Raw genomic sequence first — 21,138 nt, 5'->3', positions numbered from 1 at the left:
TGGCCCTGAACACGGGGGATGCGCGGAGAGCAGGCGCAGAGATTGATTCCCTAGGTGTCCCTCTCCTCCGCCTGCAATCCTAACTCCACTCTGGACAGAAAAAAGAACAATAGAGGATCAAGAAAGAGCTCTTGGCCCCCGAATTTACCTTCTAAAAAACACCTGAGATTTATTTTCAAGGAGAAGTCTCACATAACTAATGGAACACAGTTAGACTCCAAGCCTCCGATTTCAAATTCTGAAAACTAAACTCTTGACTGATGTCATTCATGTATTTACTGGAGGCAACAGATGGAGGCTGAAATAAATGATTCCATATTCAACTATTACTATAATATCTGGTATTCAGTATGTACTTAATAAATATCTACTAAACTAAAATGCTTACAAATTTAAAAATATATGCTTACATGTCAGATTATATACTTACAAATTTTAAACTGCTTATATGCTTACAAATTTAAAATATATATGACTAACAAAAAATTTTAAAAACCAACAGAAGAATTGGAAGATAAATACATTGTTTTAAAAGAATAGAGTTGAAAAACATGGAAAGAGCAGATAAAAGATGTAGAAGTGGTCACATCTGGGAAGGAGAAGGGGGAAGGTACTGTGAAGACAGGGGCTATAGGTTTTCTTTATTATGAACTTTTGGATTCTTTCTGATTTGTTAAACCTGTGCGTGTATGACATTGATAAAACTTAGAAATTTTAATAAGAAATAAATCCAACTGTTGAGACTATATGTATATGCTTTAATGTTGAATTTCTCCCAAACCCAAAGAGAACATGTGGAGTCAGAGCTAACATTTCTGGGACTTCTCATAATGGAGAATCGCTTGAAAAAGGAAACCAAACCAGTCTTGAAGGAACTGAGTGAGGCCCGCATCAGGACGGTGATGATCACTGGTATGCGTTTCTGGAAGCCTAACAAATTAAATCCATCCTAGGCATAAGCAAAAGACCATGTGAGCTGACTGAGTCCCTGTGGCTGAGGCAGGAGAAAGGATGCTTTGCTGTCAAGATTGTTACCCTCTGCTCCACTTACTGGGAACTTGGGGAGCTCCCCTCAATGATTGTGAGCTTTGGAGGCAAGGACCATGTCTCACTCTCTTTGTCTAAGGCCCTCTGTTCCTACCCAGGGTTTGTTCAGAGCCAACAGACTCACAGCAGGTATTGAAAGATGAGAACGGGGTTCTCATGAAGAACCCCAGTGAGACCTCTGTGTAAAGGGGTGAGACCGTCCTTTAGGGTGGTGGGGTAGGCATGGTTTGTGATGATTAAATTCAACATGGCTGATCCTGAGTGCCTCTTTTTTTTTTAACTTAATTGGACTCCAGATCCCAAGAATAGGTTTATGTTATCAGACCAAGCCTATACCTTCACCAGTGAAAACTGTCAGTCTCCTGAGGATGAGTTGTAAAGCGCTTAAACATTTGTTTACTCATTAGTGCATATTTTGGAAATATGTAATGTTCATGGACTTGATGCTAGGATGAAAGGGAGAGATAGACATAGTGTTTGACCACTAGGGACAGACAGGCTTGATAAAATATTATGAAAAAAATGCAGAAAGTGTTAAATGCCCCCAAAGAGCACCAACAACATAGTATGGTCACTCAGAGGAGGGAGCGTTCAGTCCTGGATGCTGAGAGGTTTCTACCCAAATCAAGTCCACTTTCTTTGTCATCTAGGTGACAACCTTCAAACAGCCATTACCGTTGCAAAGAATTCTGAAATGATTCCTCGAGGGAGCCAAGTGATCCTTGTTGAAGCCAATGAACCTGAAGAGTTCGCCCCTGCTTCTGTGACCTGGCAGCTGGTGGAGAACCAGGAGAATGGGCCTGGAAAGAATGTGAGTGAATGTCAGAAAGCCCCTCCATGGACCAGGGCTGATGCAATACAGCCCTGACCCTGGGCAGCCCTCTCTGAGCATTAGAAGTCATCACAGTAATAATCTCTCCCATCTGCCTGGAGTTTTACAGTTTGCAAAGCTTTTAACATTTGCACTGACACTCCTCAGTCTTGGCTTCACGTAGAAATTACCCAGAAGTGTTTTCAAGCTTCCAAGGCTAAAACTAGAGATTCAATCAGAATCTCTGGACTGGGAACTGAGTCCTTTGCCTATTGATTCCAGTGTACAGATGTGGCTGAGACTCACTGATTTACATCCATAGTTCCCCTCCGACCCTCAGTTACCCTACACAGTTGAACAAAGTATTCATTTTACAAATGAGACAACTGAGGCCTAGAAAGCTAAGCTTGCCAAGACTCACACTCGTGAGTTACAGAGCAAGGAATCAAGTTCGGTCTGTTTGAATCCTGCTCCCCTAATTCATGGTCATTTGGATTGTACTGGACCTGTGACCTGACGTGAAGAGACGTCGGGCTTCTCTCGGTAGCAAGTTTCCTGTGCACTTCCCCCAGGATGGCGCTTTCTTGTACAGAGAATGGGCTGCAGCCTGACGTTTCATTACTAAATGGAGTGCCTCTGCCTTTGTGTGAATTCAAAGAGATGGTCCTCAGGGTGATAAATTACAAAAAGCTCCCTTCCTTCAGGCTGACCAGCCCTTCAGATTGTTCAGTTTCGAGTATTTCTTTGTGCAGCATACGAGCTACACAGCTGTATGGAGTGGCCCTGCCCCTACGCTGTGAAGAGGTGTGTTAACTTGGCTCAAATCCATTGTGCGGGTTGTGAAAAATGACGGCTTCCTCTCTTCTTTCAGTGGATTTCTGGTCCTGATTTCCTTCTAAACTCACTTGCCTCAGCAACTACATACATTGCCTCAACTGCACTGTGTGATGAAACTCAGATCCTCACTAATTTTTTCAAAGTGCCTAACGTTATTCAATAAAAATTAGTTTGCATGTACACATACAGATTTTTAAATAAGGATAGTGTATTTTTAAAAATGTATTTTAATGAGGTATAGTTGATTTAAAATGTTGTTAGTTTTGATTCAGTTATACATATATATTCTTTTTTCATATTTTTCCATTATAATTTATTACAGGATACAGATTTTCACTAATTTTTAATAAAGAGTCCAGACACTTCCCTGGCAGCCCAATGGTTAAGACTCTGTGCTCCCAATGCAGGGGACATGGGTTCAATCCCTGGTTGGGGAACTAAGATTCCAACTGCCATGCACAGTGCATCCAAAATAATAATAATAAGGTGCAGGGACACAAGGTGGAAGGGGCTCTGGGCACCTTGAGGGAAGTGTTGGGCAGAGGTCAGGTTAGGCTCTGAAGAAGGGATCTACCTATTTTACAGGGAAGAAATCCAGGCATGATTTCTGAATGAATGGTAAGAAATCTTAGGAAACAAAAGGTTGCATGAGGAGAAGGAAGAGAAGGGAAGAATGTTTCCTCTTCTTCCCTGGAGTCACTCATTGGAACCTTGGAATGATTTCCTCAGTAACCTGGCATTACATATTGTCTTCCAGACTAGGATCCAGAGCCTCATGTTGCCAAAGTAACCTCTGTTCATTTAATCTGGGGGGAACATTTTGAGTGTCTTCTTTATATGAGTCTAAGTTCTGTGGGCAAATTCTACATTATATATTTGCTGGTCCTCACACTGTTGCGTAACATGAATACATTTCCTTCCATAAAATGTAGGAAAACAGCAACATCCTTAAGAGCCAGGGTAGAAATAATGCCCTTTTGATATTAGGAAACCTACATCAACATTGGAAACAGTTCAGTGCCTGTTGAAGAAAAAGGGAGCTGTTACCATTTTGCAATGAGTGGGAAATCATACCAAGTGATACTGCAGCATTTCAGCAGCTTGCTTCCAAAAGTAAGTACTGGAGAAATGACATGTTTTGTTTTGCTCCTCAAATTAGTGAGATAAAAAAGGGTAAGAGAACAGTGAAGGTGATGACTAGCAAGGTTATCTCAGAATTAGGAAATAAACACCCTCACAGGGGGCACTGTTTCTCTAAGAGGTTTCCCTTCTTCACTGCTCTTATATCACTCATCACACATCCACGTGTCCAAGGCCTCCTATTCAGAACCTGAGGCTAGTGCTGCCCCTCGCCCTGCCCGCCGTGGCCAATCTAATCCCAGTTTCCCTCCTCCCTACCTCCCCAGCAGAGGGGACCTACAAGTAATTTCAAACATGCTGCCTGTTTTTGGAATTTGCTTTTCTCTGAAAGCCACTAACTCATGTCAGGCTGAGCTCTATTCCCATTCCTGTCTGGATTCTTAAATTACAGCAGGAGGAAACAAAGGCTTTATGGTTTATTTTCAAAATCATTTGTTATCTTGTCGCTGTGTGTCTATTTTAAAATAGTGCCATGCAGAGTGGTGCCATTGGTGGGAAGGAAACAAGCGGAGAGGCAGCAACCACCTGTTAGCACTGTCTTGAAAGTCCTGTCACCTTTCCAGTCAAGGACCATAGAGTCTAGACCCCCACGGTGTCTAGAAAGCTGTTAGTGCAGTTCCTCATTAAAGAGATGGGAAACCTGAGACTCAGAGACATTGTCATTTGCCTAAGGTCTTCACAATCTGGGACAGAGCTGTAATAGAACCTTGATTCTCAACTTTCAATCTATTGCTCCTTCCTCTGCAATTGTGGAGATGGTGCTTATTGAAAAGAACCGTAGTTGCCTAAGCATTTTAATCTTATATACTCCTCTGCTTTTCAGTTACTTTTATTCATTAGAGCTTATCCCATCTTGGAAAAATGATCTGGAACAAAGTAATAGTCTTGTGATGGAGAACCAAAAGTGAAAGTTAAATATTAAACTGTTAAATCCCCTTTTGCCCTTTCCTGATATTTGGTCTGATGTTATACCACCCAATGCTATAGCTACTCGTGGCTATGGTGGCCACGAGTCATTTTTCAAGACTCTTCTTTTATTTTAAAAGTGTTCTTTGTTCTAATCTTATTGCAATTGTTATTTTTCTCTTTAGATTCTGGTGAATGGAACGATTTTTGCAAGAATGTCCCCTGGGCAGAAATCTAGCCTTGTTGAAGAATTTCAGAAATTAAAGTAGGTTTTAGTGCATGAAAGGAGGGTGTATTTGTTATCAATTGCTGTGTAACAAATTATCCCCAAAACACAGTGGCTTAGAATAGCACTATTTATTTTTTTCATGTTACTGTGGGTCAGGAATTCAGGTGTGCTTAGCTCAGTCTTCTAGCTCTGGGTCCCTCTCAAGGTGTCATCAGGTGTCGACCAGACCTGCAGTCATCTCAGCACTTGGTGGGGAAGGATCTGCCACCAGCCTCACCCCAGGTGTTGTTGGCAAGATTCACTTCCTTGTGGGCAGTTAGGCTGAGTCTCAATTGTTCACTCATTGTTGGGCACAAGCCACGCTTGTTTCATTGCCATGAGGTGATTTCATAGGGATGCTCACAGAGTATCAGCTTCAGTGAGAGTTAGCAAGCAAGAGACATCAGAGAGAGAGAGAGAGATGTGACTATTTTTTATATCTTCATCTTAGAAATGGCATCCTATCCTGTCACTTTACTCCTTTCATTAGAAGCAAATCACTCGGTCAGTCCACACTCAAAGGAAGGCATTAGATAACCTCATGAATTCCAGAAGGTGGGCTATTTTCGAAGTTGTCTGCCCAAAGAACATTCCTTCTGTGGCTGGTAGGGCTTATCATAAAGGAAGATCCTCCTGCTTGGATACAGAGACTAGAAATGACAGCATTCTGTACAGCTCAGAATGGGGGAAAAAAATTGAGGAAGCATGTGAGTTATCACCTGGAATTATTTGAGGTTGGTCCATTAGAAGATACATAAATGATTTCAGATCTTCCAGGAAAGAGAAGAAATGATATTTTTACTGTTTTTAGGTATAGAGGCAAAAATAAAAAAAGGAAAAAGTTCTTTCTTATCTCCTTCAAAAATGCAGACGACCAAGTCACATCAGATTGAAATGGTTCTTCTTGAGACCAGACCTACCTATTACTTGCTAGGAAGGTTATAGCTTCTGGACTCAGATTTCTAGAAAGTTAAGTAAGGAATGAAGAGTAGTAAAACTTTAGATAATTGCTGATAAGTAGTAGGTAAACTCAAGAGACTGCTTTTGACGATTATTTTTTGTTGCCTAAGCATTCTTAGGGATGTTTCCAAAACTGCCTATTAACTCCCGTAATGCCTTGAGGCTGGGTTAGTAACCAGTGTCTAAAATGACTATTTTACTTACATGGTCATTATATGATATTGGCTGAAGAAAGTAATTTTGCCCTTCTCAAATACTTGAGAAATTGTTGCCAACTTAAATGCTTACTTTTGAAAAGCTGTATTCCCCTAAAGAAAAATCAATTCAGGATGATATATGCTATCTCAGAATAAGTTATCCTCTCAATTTCCAGATCTTGCTCTTCATTCAGAATTTATTCTTTATTCAGACAACACTAGAAGATGTAAGATTCCTCCTGTCATATAAAGACTAAATATGTACTTTATGCCTGAAGAAAGGAAGCCATTTTCAGCAAATGTATAGTCTTGACACGTACATTAGCACAAACAAATGTTTACCATGTGATTTTCATATATACTTACCAAAGAGTAGATTGAACCTACAAACTTGTTTACACTTGGCCATATTTGACCTATAAAGATGGCCATCTTTGATGTCAACTAATAATAAGGAAATTCTCTGAGAATTTCATTTTCTCCTATATTGTATTATTTCATGTGTTCTTGGCAAGTTACCACTGAGCCTCTAATAAAATTGCCATTAATCAATACCTCCAATGTATTATTTACTTATAATAGAACACAGAGTGTGTCTTGCATCAGAAGCTCCTTTAGTAACAGCTTTAAAATTTACTCTTCTCTTTATGCAGTTGTGCCTGCCCATCAAACTGGTATAGATGGGAAGCATGTTATCTTATTTTCACTCCAAGATGCATCTAGAATATGTATATACATCTCTAGTCGTTATCTGTTAAACCATTTCCCAAATGTTTCTTCTCCTAGTGTCTACATGCTAAACTTTCAGCAGCAGTGAGCAACCAAAACACAGATGGACCAGGTTATGATCTGTGCATTAGGGTGTGAGAGACACTGTGATTATGACAGTGCTCAGTTCAGACTTGGCCTTGGTGGGTCTAGTCCAACAGGCCTTCTTCTGAAGTGTGTGATCATCTTTGTGGATGTCCTTGGCAGTACTGCCATCATTTCCATGTGATCGATTGAAACAATATACCAGAGCTTTATTCCTCTGGGAATATTTCTCTCCAAGTTATTTTCCTTCAGCTTGACTCTACACATGCTCAGGAGACACATGCACACACACACACACACACACACACACACACACACACACACACGCATCATGCATGTTAGTTGTGATGGAAATTACTCAAGTGAGGCATTAAGCTATTAATGTTTCTTATCCTTTCCCTCGCAGTTATTATGTAGGCATGTGTGGAGATGGAGCTAATGACTGTGGGGTGAGTAGAAATGACTTCTTCTAATGCAGGGGGTGCATTGATATCCCTCTGGAGGACCCCATGTCCCCTGGGGTCTGACTCTTCACCCTTCTGCCAACAACCACATCACTTAGTCATTTTGATGTTTATAGTCACTTCTACCAGAGTATGGGTTGGATGTGGTGAAGAGTAAAGTGAGATGAGTCACTTCAGCTGTTTTCTAGCAACTTTTAGAATAATAAAGACCAAGAAAGGCTACAGAGGCTCCCATATTTCAGACCCAAAAGGGACTTTATGAGACTAGGTGGTTTAAATCTCTCCTGTTATAAATAAGGAAATGAGCCTCAAAGAGGTAAATTCTTTTTTTTTTTTCCTTCCTTTTTTTGCCTAAAGTCACACAGCTGATAAAGGCTTAGTTGAAGGAAAAATTTGAAACTGATGATAAAGGTTTGAATTATGTGTAAATCGTATTTCTTCCTGCCAAATTCTCCACCAGGGTTACTTTATACAATCTGGATTTACTCCCAAATTTTCACACTCAGAAAAATCATAAACCAAATGATTTGGTTATTACATACAATAGCAAGCTGAAATTACAAGATTCTCAGCAGATTACTTCTCTGATACAACAGAAGGCAGTGCATGTTTTATAATCTGAGTTTCAAAGATACAGTTGAAATAGTAGCTTACCTTGAAGATTTATGTATGTCAGAAAATATTTTGGGAGCCAATTTGTGGGAGAAGTAATGAAGAGAATTGTTTTGTATTTCCAAAGCCTATTGTATACTTAAGGTCTGGGTATTTGTTTTATTTCTCTCTTAAATATTTTCTTCAAAGTTCTGTGATAAACTAAGCTCATACTTAGATAGCGGTTATGAATTATTCTGCCTTGTACTTTGTGAGAAGGAGTTAGCTGTCAGTCTGCTCTTCAAATCTAGGGTGAGTACACATTCTCACTAATTATGTGGAATTTAAAACAAAACAAATAAATCAAATGTTATACAGGACATAGTCTCTGCCTCTGAAAAGTTCATTACCTGGTGGGGAAAAAAAATCATGCATAAAACTAATCCTAACATATAAAGTATATGGTCCTAAATTACTTAGTAGAGGTACAAAGTACTAAGGGAAAATGAGGAAGAAGGAAATATTCTAATATTCATTGAACATGAACTTAGTGTATACTGGCCATGGTTACCAGGAACTTTGCAAGTTCTATAGCAGTACAGAAATACAAAATCTCATTTTATGTTCATACACTTCTTGTAGGATTAGGGGCTGGCTGGCCTGCTCATTGACTGCTGTCTGCTCGGGGCACTCTCTAAGCAGTTTTCAGTCTTGATGAGAAAAGATTTAGTCCTTATTTCAGTGAGACATCATATACCTTGGAATGATTCTCTGCTGAGTGTAATCTGGTCCCTGCCTCCAGCAAAGGTGCTCACTGTCCCAAATTTCATCCCATCAGTTAGCTGGTTGGCTGGATCAAGCAGCCTGGGAGAAGGTGGGCATTAGATAGTTTTTCCTGTAGTTGATGAAGATGACCTGTTAACATAAAACTGTGATGGTAGAGGCCTCTACAAAGGTCCATCCAAACACTGTCATCTTTTTAGTCGACTTCTCAAATGAGTCCTTCCACTTTCTTAGCCTGTCTACATCCCCTCAACCAACACACACACACACACACACACACACACACACACACACCCTTCTACCACTGAGTCATTGTTGGTGCCTCTTTAATTGGCAACTTCATGTATCCAGGTGGAGGGGCAGCCTATACAGAGATCCAGCGGTGGAAGGGTACAATACTATCAACTCTGTAATGTGAAAAATCGCCCTGAGGTGTTTGAACAGTTAGAGCGTGGCCTGAGGAGTCATGGGTATAACATGGATTTATCATTCTAGGCTTTGAAAATGGCTCATGCGGGCATTTCGCTGTCAGAGCAGGAGGCATCTGTGGCCTCCCCTTTCACCTCGAAAACAACCAACATCGAGTGTGTGCCTCATCTCATCAAGTAAGCTACCTCTTCCCCTTCTATCCTCTGACCGCCCGGCTCACTGTTTGGCTCCAGGTGGAATTCAACTCTAATTGAAAGTGACAAATGTCACAGCAGAAACTTGGCTGAAGTGCTGTTGAGAACCAATTAAGGGGAGGGGGCTGTGAGTGCTGCCTGAGATGCTGATAAAATCAACATCTTTTGCTGAGTTTTAAAGAATACATGGCTGTGAACGCTAGTGTTGATATTTTAAAGCCAACTGTATATCTCACTTCTCCTCTCCTTTAGTTTTTTATGTTGGATGCTTATTGGAACCTTTCTCTCAGGAGTTGGGGACGGAGAAGCAGCAGAAGAGGAATCCGCTACCAGATAGCCTTCTCCTAGTAGTAGTATGTCTTCAAAATACAGATTAGTGAATATCCAAAATGACTGCACCTACCTTTACTATTACTATTGTCTTAACCTGCTTTGTGTCATGGTGACTACAAAACAAGAGTGCCCAGGACACTCACCTCACTCATGTGGCTCTTTTTAAATATTGTTCTTGAAAATGTGGTGTATTAAAAATGAGACAGAACTTTGCCCTGGAGGACTCACACTCCAGTAAGGGGTATAGAAAGATATATGTAGATATAGTCACATAACACAGAATCTTCTGCCTGAGGAATGAAAGGTACTCAATAAATTAGCTTTCCATAAATGAACGTCCAAACAATACAGTCACCCTGCCAGTAGTTCAGAATGATAACTCAAGCTAGGAGCGATGGTGTCAGAGGTAGGTTGCAATTTGAAGGATAGATGGGATGTATGGAAACACTAAGGAGGTGGGAGGGAATTCCAGATAAAGGAAATGGAGAGCCATGTTTAGAAATGGGGCTTTCATTGGAGAGTGCAGGGGCCTGATTGCTAACCTGAGCTGGAAGATTTCTCACATGGGAGCTGTGGAGGTGAAGCTGGAACACCAGGTGTGGAGGTCTCACATAGGGGATTCAAACTCCTGGATGGTTGCGCCAAGTGCATACTTGATTCATCCAAAAGGCGGTAGCACTTGAACTTCAGATGCTCTTTCTCATGCAAGTTGAGTGAAGCATTTATGATTGCAATATGTTGTTTTAAAATACAAGTCAGGATGCAAATTTTCTCTAGTGGCAGATGGCTTAGTAAGTCTTCATGATAGAAACTCTCTTTTATACTTCACAAATTCATAAAAATACAGAGTTCAGCTCTGTCATGCTGAATTTACCCTTGCTATTCTTGATGCCTGCCTAGTCCTGAGAAAATATCCTTTAGAGAAGTGATAATGTACAGTTTTAGGTACATGGGTCTACAGGTTTCCATTATTATTCTTTGAAACATGATTGGCTTTTTATAGTTCAAGTCCTTTAGGGCAAGGACTATGCCTTATTAATTTCTATGTCATTGTGCCTCCCATGATACATCAGAGCCTTCGATGAACGTTTGTGGAATGCATTAAGTAAATGAATGAACCACTTAACATTCACATCCATTAGGAATAGCAGTCATTGTGGAGGCCTTGCAAACATTCTTTATGCTTTACCACTTTGGATTTTTGCACTTTTTTTTTTTTTTTTTGATCTGGGTGTCCATTCTCTGGGAAAGGCACACAGCTGCAGAAAAAAGGATGAAATCACAAAGTTTATGTCAGAAAACAATCTAGGTTTCACATGTTTCCCCCTTCTCAACTGGTTTTCTCTCTCCCTTCTGTGCTGAAAATAGAAAGGGAGTGCCTCACAGTCTGGTGGAAAGCATTGACCTGAGGTACCTGGCCTGTCTCCCACCAGAACCTTCTCATCTTGCCCAAGACCTTGCATGGTTGTTTGGCTCTCTGGGTTTTCCTCCTCATGTCCCTGGTCTGTAGAAAACCTTTGAACAGCACAGGTGTCCATGTCACTGGGAACTGGAAATCAAGAGTATATGGGCTGCCTCCCATATGGATTCGCTTCTACCTTGACAAGAGGAGGCTGCAGGAGTGCTTGTTGGCCAAGTTCCTCCCTCCCCCGACATGTGCTACCTTGGCCTGACATAACCCATTACTAACCAGACCCAATTAGAAGAATAATAGTTTGAACAGAATTTTTTAAAGAATATTTACCTTTTCCCTTTTTGTTGAAGTATAGTTGACATACATTATATTAATTTCAGATGTACAACATAGTGATTCAACATATATGTATATTATAAACTGATCACCATGATAAGTCTGGTAACCATCTGACACATTAAAAAATTATTACAATATTATTGACTAGGGACTATTTACTTTTGATGCTGCGATTTCTACAATTGTCTTTATCTCTTTGTGTTCCCATACCAGCTCCCATTATTACCCTGGGTTCTCCCTGGTGTACTGAAGCCAACAAAGCCCATTTCATCTCAAATATTGGCATCACATCTACTTTCTTCCTATAATGTGAGAGCACCCAGTCCTTAGCATCATGACTCTAAGGGACTCTAAAACATACACAAGGAGCAAGTGTTGCCAGGATGAAATGAAGCACAAGCCAGTCAGTGCTTGTCACAGTGTATTGTGTTTATAATCTTCTTCATTCATTGAAAGCTTGTTGAAAATAAGTACTATGCCTGATTAATTTATATCTTCTGTGACTCTGAGCATAACGCTGGTATCTTACAAGCCTTAAGTAAAAGCGAGCTTAAAAGTCAATGGGTGAGATGATGGTTTAAGGAAAGAATGAGTGAATGAATAGTTAAATGAATCGTTGAGAGGATGAATCAGTGATGAAGTGAATGTATATATCAAAGAAAGAAAGTGAAGTCGCTCAGTCATGTCCGACTCTTTGCGAACCCATGGACTGTAGCCTACCAGGTTCCTCTGTCCATGGGATTTTCCAGGCAAGAATACTGGAGTGGGTTGCCATTTCCTTCTCCAGGAGATCTTCCTGACCCAGGGATTGAACCCAGGTCTCCCGCATTGTAGGCAGACGCTTTACCGTCTGAGCCACCAGAGAAGTCCAAGTATATATCAACAGGCCATTAAAATGAGCCCCTTTGAAAATATAAGAGACTGGGAGATATGTATCATACAAAACCAATTATTTTTATTTTTTCTTAAACAGAGAAGGCCGAGCTGCTCTTGTTTCATCCTTCGGGGTATTTAAATACTTGACCATGTACGGCATAATCCAGTTTATTGGCACATCACTGCTCTATTGGGTATGAACCAAAATAATTTCTTCCCAATTCTAATTGCATTTACATCCCCTGTTTATTTTAGGTGGGGTATTCACAGTAACTTTCCTTCATGGCTAAGAACACGATTTCCTCCTAGACAATGTATTCCAATAAGAAAACCAACTGCTAATGTCAGTGATGGAGTATTGAGAAAGGAAAATTCCTGAATTTGGAAATTTCTCTGTCCTCCTCATAAATACCAAAAGTCTGCCTGCCCACTTCAGAACTTCTACTCCTGGCTCTTTTTAGCTCCTACACAGGATTTAATGTTTTATAAATAAATGACTTTTTTCAAAATAGATGTCTGCAAACTTGGGAACTTGGTATAACTGTGCATGAGACACAGAGCTAGAAATGAGTAGATGTGGCTCAGTTTCCGAGAGTGTGGTTTTTCTCTAGATAACCTGAAACACTTGACCTCCTCAAGCCTCTACTTCTTCACTTAAGAGTATGGAGAGAGCTTCAGAGCAGCCTAAATATAACTCAGCAGGAATGCATCAGTCCCCACCTGTGGAAAATTTTTGGCAGACTAACAAGAGATTAAAAAGAGAGAGAAGTTGTTGGATTTGACTTTGAAGGCCTAAAAACTGGAAAGATTCCCATACCAGAGCTTTAGTTCTGAACCTGCCCAGAACCTCTACATGTCATTAGTAAAAGATTAGCAGTTTTGTAAAAAATGTTTGGAAAAGACTTTTGAAATGAAATGATAAAAATAATCATCTAAAAATCAGCTAGCTATATGGAAGAAATATATATAGGTTGAAAGTAATCTGCATCAGGTCAGTCATAACTTGGTCTACAGTAAAATAATCCATTAGGCTCAGGGAATACTGGGGGCAAGGGGAATTAATTTACTGCTTTCCTGAGACATAGTGATGAAAGAGAGGAACACAGGACTCCAGCCTCAGGTGGGCTATTGATTGTGAGAAGCACATAGAGGCTAAGGGGCTACCAGGTGGATAGAAACAAGAAATTGGTTGGAAGCCAGGAAACCTGGATTCAAGTTATACTTCTGTCCCTAAGAACAAATTCGTTCTTGCCCTTGGCTGAGCTTTTATCCGCCTCCGGGAAGTCAGGCTGACTGATTTCTAAAGCCCTCCATAATTCTCTGAAAACTCCCAAAATAAAAAGTAAAGCTGCCTTTGAAAAGTTCTCCCTATTCCATCTCACCCTGCATGTATAATGTTACCACTGAAAAGAATATGAGAAGGAAATGTAAAAAAGACAGAGAAAGAATTGCATGATGAGAAGAACTCAGAAACCATTTGCATTCTCTGAAAGTTAAGAAATCAGAATTTCAGTTCCAAAGTCTCCATGGATAGAGTTGATTGAAATCAGACCCCGAGTCATTCACTCTGATGGTCTAGATCTAAGTCAAGAGTGTTCTCCAAGAAACATCTTGGCCTTGAGTTCACTTTCTAAGGGGACAGAAATATTTTCATTGGCATCAGTGTGATCTGGTAATATGCATAGAGCCAGATTATAACTTAGTGCTCAGTCAACAGCTATGAAGAAAAACTGACCTATCTGCAAAAGGTATTGTAAGGCAAGTTCTTGCAGAGTACTTAGCTGACTCGTTTATTTAAATAATTTCAGTGTAAACTGAAAGGAAGTTCTATGTCTACACAAATCTTAGAGGCAAGATTTCCAAAATGGAAGGCAAGACTTCCAAAATGAAGTCTGCAATGGGCTTACTTGGGGTAGGGAACTTGTTCAGTTTGTGAAAGTAAATGGGTTTCAAGAGAATCTTGTGAACTCAATCCATAGATAAAGACAGAGAGAAAACCCTGTTCAATGATTTGAAGCCTTGATTTCAAATTTTAAGTGTAAAGTTCCTAGCAAAATTTTCAGGCTTTAATATCTTCTGTCGAGAATTCAGTTACCCAGGCTGAGTCTGCAGCTGCCAAAATCACTGTGACCAATAAGAGAGTGTTTCTCAACTGACTGATTCTCATTGCAATTAATAATATGGAATTAAGTTAAACACTGGAAAAAGAGTGATTTGTTTTTATTCTATCCAATGAGATGCTAAAGAGCTTAGGTAAATCACATTCTTCCTAAAACAGGGAGGAAAATAACACTTGCTTCCTGACTGATTTCAAGAAGAGTGTTGGGGATGGTGAAGATGTTTTCATGTCAGAATCCTCACTTATCTTTACTTTTCTTCATTTTCAGCAACTACAACTGTTTGGGAATTACCAGTATCTCATGCAAGATGTTGCCATTACGTTGATGGTCTGTTTAACAAGTAAGATCTTTAGCAAAGTAAACCATATTGTTTGTATTTATCCATAAAATTCTAGAAATACTCATACAAATAAGAGCTTCTGAGAATGACACTTTAACTCCCAGATCTCACTGTGTGTGTGCGTGCTCAGTCACTTCACTCGTGTCTGATTCTTTGCAAACCCATGGACTAAAGCCCGCCAGGGTCCGCTGTTCATGGGATTCTCCAGGGAGGAATACTGGAGTGGGTTGCCATGCCCTCCTCCAGGGGCTCTTCCCAACCCAGGGATTGAACCCTGAGTCTCTTGTGTCTCCTGCATTGGCAGACAGATTCTTTACCAGTAGCGCCACCCGGGAAGCCCGCCAGACCTCATTACCTATGAACTTTTTGAAAGTGGTGTTGGTAGTAAGATGAGGCTTGAAGTCCTCAGACTTGACATTAATATATCCTGATAGAAAATAGGTCTTAATTTCATAAAATTGTCAACGTATTCTGAGTTCTTTGTGGGTTTGTGTCTTATAAAAGAAAAATGTACAGGAAATCCAGGAAGGGAAATCTTTAAAACCCAAAGGTCATTTTCCATTATTCAGCTATATGTGTCATTGACATGAAACCAGATTTTTGCTAAGGCCTTTGATGTTTGAGAACGAATGCTAGCTTTTTATTCTAGTGGAATTCTCTCAAAAGCAAGGTGTGGCTCACAGCAACTATTGCTCATTTCCTTCCTTTGAGATGACACTGATAAAGTATTTCCTATCATGGAACTCAAAGCTTGATACTAACTCTTAATAAGAAAGGTGACTGCCTTAACAGAGAGCAAAGAAAAAGAATGACACACTCATCTCTTTTTCCTTGTTCAACAATAGAAGTGTTATGAAAAATAACAGATAAAACATCCAGCATGCAGGATATTAATAACCTTGAGAATTTCATGTAGCATCATAAAACATGAAACTGATATTGAAGTCGTTTATTACATCATCGCAGTGACAAAATTTACCAGTGTCAGAGATTTAAGTAATATCAATTTTGATTCTTAGGAATGAAATATCTATTCATAGTCCATTAAAATACTCTCTAAGTGTTATTAATATTCATATGACTGGATAATTTTGTATCAGATAAATGGATGGGTAAATTTGCTTCTACAATGTTGGCTATGTTTTAAGCAATTTGCATGATTTTCTTGTGAACATGGACAATGATGAATGATAATGCACTACCCCCACCCCTCATTGTTTTTTTTGAGATGATTGACTAACTTGTTGAGCACTTGAAAAAACTTAAGACTGTGTACAAGTAGACTGTTGAATTAGAAATTCAAAAATATGGGTGGTAGCTTTGCCTCAGAATTGCCAAATGACCTCAAGCAAGTTGTTTTGCGCTTTTGCACACTTAATTTTCATTTTGATCATGAATTTGACCCTCAAAGTGATGAGTATACTTTACTGTTTCCCATGGCAAGAGCCTATGGACTCTGATACCAGTTGCTCACCCTGTGAAACAGCATCTCATCTCAGAGCAGACTGAGGGGGAGAGTTGGGATGACTGAGAGCAGAACCACTGTTACCCGTGGGAGTAAAAAGAAGGTGATAGATCAGAAGCATGGTGTTCTTTCCAAATGAGAGCACTTCATTCAATTAGTATGCAACAAATGTGTAGCTGGCTTACTAAATCAGCTAGACTGATGAAGGTGAGAAACACAGGGTGGACATACCTTTTTTTTTTTGGTCTTTTTTTACTTTCTGCCTTTGAACACTATCACTTTCCCATCCCTGAGTTCAGTCGTACTACAGGCAGATCATTTCCAGGTATTGAAATGATCTCATCTTTAGATGTGAAAAGTCCAGATATTATAAATTAACATTTCATATTCTCACCCAATTCAAAGTTTTCTTCCCCAGCTGAAGCCTGACCCATGGCTTGGAGTAGGTGGTGTTAGAGAAGGCCATGGACTCTGTTTTCCTTATGTCAGCTACTTTCAACCCTGCTTCGGTGAATGCAAGTAGCAGGAGGCCAGGACTTTCTACTTAAATGGGGGAATTGTACTTATCACCTGTCGAGTGTATTCTAACAAGGTAGGCATCTAAACTCAGGCCCTTTGCATGGGGCTCACTAGTGAATTCCTGAGTTCTTTAGAGATTCCCTGTGGATTGTCTGAACCAGACCACTCCCTTACATAGGTGGTGCTCTCTCCCTTGACCCCTCAGAATTCCTTTCATTAACTGCCTTCTGGTGGTGCATATCACACAGCCTTTTTCTTCTGCTGGTCTCTCTAACCTCAGCTGACTGCCCCATTGGACAAATTCCTTCTGAGACTGCTCTAGCCTGGCTAATTTATAGAGCTTCTGCTTGACCTACTGGACAGACGTGGCACACGTTCTCACTGCTGCCCTCTCTCTCTTCCCTTTGATATTACAAGCAGGACAACGAGCCCTAATCTCCACCCTCACCACTTCAGGACTTTCTGACAGTGGTTCTTTTTTTTTTTTTTTCAGTAGAATTTTATTTATTTATTTATTTTTTTCCATTTATTTTTATTAGTTGGAGGCTAATTACTTTACAATATTGTAGTGGTTTTTGCCATACATTGACATGAATCAGCCATGGATTTACATGTGTTCCCCATCCCGATCCCCCCTCCCACCTCCCTCCCCACCCCATCCCTCTGGGTCCACCCAGTGCACCAGCCCTGAGCACCCGTCTCATGCATCCAACCTGGGCTGGCGATCTGTTTCACCCTTGATAATATACATGTTTCGATGCTGTTCTCTCAAAACAAAACATCCCACCCTCGCCATCTCCCACAGAGTCCAAAAGTCTGTCCTGTACATCTGTGTCTCTTTTTCTGTTTTGCATATAGGGTTATCATTACCATCTTTCTAAATTCCATATATATGTGTTAGTATACTGTATTGGTCTTTATCTTTCTGGCTTACTTCACTCTGTATAGTGGGTTCCAGTTTCATCCATCTCATTAGAACTGATTCAAATGAATTCTTTTTAATGGCTGAGTAATATTCCACGGTGTATATGTACCACAGCTTCCTTATCCATTTGTCTGCTGATGGGCATCTAGGTTGCTTCCATGTCCTGGCTATTATAAACAGTGCTGTGATGAACATTGGGGTGCACGTGTCTCTTTCAGATCTGGTTTCCTCGGTATGTATGGCCAGAAGTGGGATTGCTGGGTCATATGGCAGTTCTATTTCCAGTTTTTTAAGAAATCTCCACGCTGTTTTCCATAGCGGCTGTACTAGTTTTCATTCCCACCAACAGTGTAAGAGGGTTCCCTTTTCTCCACACCCTCTCCAGCGTTTATTGCTTGTAGACTTTTAGATAGCAGCCATCCTGACTGGTGTGTAATGGTACCTCATTGTGGTTTTGATTTGCATTTCTCTGATAATGAGTGATGTTGAGCATCTTTCCCTGTGTTTGTTAGCCATCTGTATTTCTAAACAGACAAAGGATTAATCTCAAAAATATACAAGTAACTCCTGCAGCTCAATTCCAGAAAAATAAATGACCCAATCAAAAAATGGGCCAAAGAACTAAACCAACAGTGGTTCTTATGATTTGCTCTCATTTGTGTTGTGATGCTGAGACTAAAACCACAGTTCTTACTGCTCCTAACACTTCCTATTAAGGAATCTCTTCATCATTTCTATGGTTTTCTCTTATATAGTCTGTACATAGGTAACTGGGGGAGGGAGAATGACCTGTTTGCTGTTGAAGGACCAGTATGAATCCCTCTTAGTAGGTACGATAGCAATATGGTAGTCATCTCTCTTGACATTAAATTGGCACTTACCTTTCATTGTCCTTGGACTTCCCTGGTGGCTCAGATGGTAAAGAATCCACCTACAATGTAGGGGACCTGGTCAATCCCTGGTTTAGGAAGATCCCTTGGAGAAAATATTGGCTACCCACTCCAGTATTCTTATCTGGAGAATTCCATGAACAGAGGAGCCTGGCAGGCTATAGTCCATAGGGTCGCAAAGAGTTGGACATGACTGAGCAACTAACACTTTCATTTTCACTTATTTTTTCTTTTCATTGTCCTCAAATATGAGGTTCAGCAAAATTCTTCAGACAAGAGGAGAATCTCCATTCAACCTCACCTCAGAAAAGTGTTCGTCTCCTACTGTGTGTTAGGCACATAAGTACCTGTGCATTAAAATGTTGATCACTGACATATAGAGTTTAGTGGAGAATTCACATACATTAATGGATGAAATACAAGTCAAAAATAGTGAGTACCAGGAAGCAACAGATGCTCTGGGAGTTTTGGAAAAGGGGAGTTTGTTTTTGATGATCTGTAGTTAGGGATGAGACAGCAATGGAGAAAAGAGAAATACTAGGGTTGGCTTCATGGAAGAAGTAGCATTTGTACCAAAATAAGAAGACCAAATAGATTTCAAATAACTTTTACCAAAAGAAGGGCATTTCAAGTAGAAGGAAGCAGCATGAGCAAGAGAGAGCTGATAAATATAGGGCATGAGTTTTTCAATTTGACCACACTGTAGGGTATGTGGAAAGAACAGCAGGAAATAAAATTTGAAAAAGTAGGTTGGGTCAGATCACTTACTGAATCACTTACTAGGCTGAGAACTGTGAACATGTATCTGCCAACATTGAGTCATGGACGATCAATGTGAAATCACTCTCATCAAGCCATCTACATTTCCAGGTTACCAGGTTAGGGTTCTGACTTTCAAGCCTGAATTAGTAAGGGACAGAGATAATGCCATCACAATATGCTAAGTGAAATAAGACAGAAAGACAAATACTGTTGCTTATACCTGGAATCTAATCTATAAGCTAGTGAATATAACAACAACAACAAAAAAAGCAGACTCACAGACATAGAGAAGAAACTAGTGGTTACCTGGGGTGGGGTGTAAGGTACACAATAGGGGTGGGGGTGTAAGAGGTACAAACTACTGAATGTAAGGTAGGCTTCAAGGATAAATTGTACAACACCGGGAATATAGTCAATATTTTGTAATAGCTGCAAATGGAATGGATTGTAACACTTAAAAATTGTATAAAAACTGACAAAATTAATTTCAAAACCATAATGAAATAACTCTACCAGTATATTCTCTTGAAAAAATGTTTTAAAAAGATAATGCTATCATATTATTTATTTATTTACTTGCTTATCTATCCACACCCCGCATTGTCCCCACAAGATGTTAAGGCAACATACAAAGGCTGCTAATAAGACAAGGTGGGCTTCCCTGATAGCTCAGCTGGTAAAGAATCCACCTGCAATGCAGCAGACCCCAGTTCGATTCCTGGGTTGGGAAGATCTCCTGGAGAAGGGAAAGGCTACCCACTCCAGTATTCTGGCCTGGAGAATTCCATGGACTGTATAGTCCATGGGGTCATAAAGAGTCAGACATGACTGAGTGACTTTCACCACCACCAGTAAGATATAATATATGAAGGAAAAATCTAGGACCAAAGTAAGATGGAGTCAGAATAGTCAATTAAGAAAATGTGTGTCTTGGGAATTCCTTGGTGGTTAGGACCTGTTGCTTTCACAGCCAGGGATCTAGGTTCAGTCTCTGGTTGGGGGATTAAGATTCTGCAAGCTGCACCAGTGCCAAAAAAGAAGAAAGGAAGAAAAAGAAAATGCACCTCTTGAAGTCCCATTTGACCCTCTTAGGTATAGAAGCCATCTTGAAAGGAACTTGTTTAGCTATGTCTCTGTTCTCTTCAGTAAGACCCACTCAAATTAGAACAAGAAAATTGAAGAAGGAGCATGTTTAAGACTACAATTCTCACACACACACAAAAATCTGAGAACAGAAACTTGGAAGCGCCTGAGGCCTGAGGAGGGCTAGAATTTTCTTTCCTTATTTCCAAGAGACCATCTTCTGTCCCTCTTCTTTCTAACCTTCCTGTTTTCAACTGACTTATACTCATTCACTTTGCAAATAACCCCAAATGGTAACTATTATTGGGTCTCCATAACCTTTCTGCTTGTCCTCCTACAGCCAATTAGCTTAACCTCTCAGTGTCACTTGCAAATTGTTTAGAAAGAAAACTGATCGCCTTCACTTGGGTAAGTTGCCCACTTCTAGGTCAATCACTTTTATGAATGAGGGAAGAGTCATGTAATTCAGCTCCGTTTGGGCAATCACTCCAGCACATGGGAGAAGGCAGTGTACAGAGAAGGAGGCTGTAGGGAGGATTTATCCATCACATAAATACATCTCAAGTTTCATCTGTGCTTCAGTGAGTCCTTTCTGATAATGATTTTTTTTCACCTTAGAAATTTCCTGACAC

General features: G+C 40.1%; 1 protein-coding gene across 1 annotated transcript in view; it reads left to right on the top strand.

The window, feature by feature from the left end:
* Positions 1 to 21,138, top strand: part of ATP13A5 (ATPase 13A5) — a 127,450-nt gene that overhangs the window by 89,660 nt on the left and 16,652 nt on the right. Inside the window, exons 19-26 of the mRNA XM_061168024.1 lie at positions 788 to 912; positions 1,698 to 1,858; positions 3,683 to 3,808; positions 4,927 to 5,006; positions 7,386 to 7,428; positions 9,313 to 9,422; positions 12,500 to 12,596; positions 14,790 to 14,862. Coding sequence (XP_061024007.1) covers positions 788 to 912; positions 1,698 to 1,858; positions 3,683 to 3,808; positions 4,927 to 5,006; positions 7,386 to 7,428; positions 9,313 to 9,422; positions 12,500 to 12,596; positions 14,790 to 14,862 — 815 coding nt within the window. The remainder of the gene's footprint in view (positions 1 to 787; positions 913 to 1,697; positions 1,859 to 3,682; positions 3,809 to 4,926; positions 5,007 to 7,385; positions 7,429 to 9,312; positions 9,423 to 12,499; positions 12,597 to 14,789; positions 14,863 to 21,138) is intronic.

This window comes from Dama dama, chromosome 19, assembly GCF_033118175.1.
Source record: "Dama dama isolate Ldn47 chromosome 19, ASM3311817v1, whole genome shotgun sequence".
In the NCBI taxonomy this organism is placed as follows: domain Eukaryota; kingdom Metazoa; phylum Chordata; class Mammalia; order Artiodactyla; family Cervidae; genus Dama; species Dama dama.
This window is presented reverse-complemented; position numbering and strand designations above follow the sequence as displayed.